The following is a 226-nucleotide window of genomic DNA, read 5'->3' as shown; positions in this document are numbered from 1 at the left end:
GCGCCTGTCCCCTTCTCTTGTGCCCAGACTGGTGAAGAACCTCTTCGAGCTGGCGATGTAGCACAAGCCCTCCATCATCTTTATCGACGAGGTGGACTCTCTGTGTGGCTCCCGCAACGAGAACGAGAGCGAGGCGGCCCGGCGCATCAAGACGGAGTTCCTGGTGCAGATGCAGGGTGCGTGGGGCTTCCCCGGCGGGATGTGGGGGGGGACCCGGGGAGGAGCG

The 226-nt window shown here is 64.6% G+C and overlaps 1 protein-coding gene across 1 annotated transcript in view; it reads left to right on the top strand.

Moving 5' to 3' along the window:
* The window catches only part of LOC104162889 (vacuolar protein sorting-associated protein 4A-like), a gene marked incomplete at both ends in the record, with an annotated part of 1,025 nt that extends 849 nt beyond the window's left edge, over positions 1–176 (top strand). Inside the window, 1 exon segment of the mRNA XM_009701723.1 lies at positions 26–176. Within this exon segment, the coding sequence (XP_009700025.1) occupies positions 26–176 (151 nt within the window).
* Between the last annotated feature and the right edge of the window lie 50 nt (positions 177–226).

The sequence above is a fragment of the Cariama cristata genome, unplaced genomic scaffold (assembly GCF_000690535.1).
Source record: "Cariama cristata isolate BGI_N322 unplaced genomic scaffold, ASM69053v1 scaffold28016, whole genome shotgun sequence".
Taxonomy (NCBI): Eukaryota; Metazoa; Chordata; class Aves; order Cariamiformes; family Cariamidae; genus Cariama; species Cariama cristata.
Note: the sequence above shows the minus strand (reverse complement) of the source record. Positions and strands in the feature narration are given on the sequence as shown.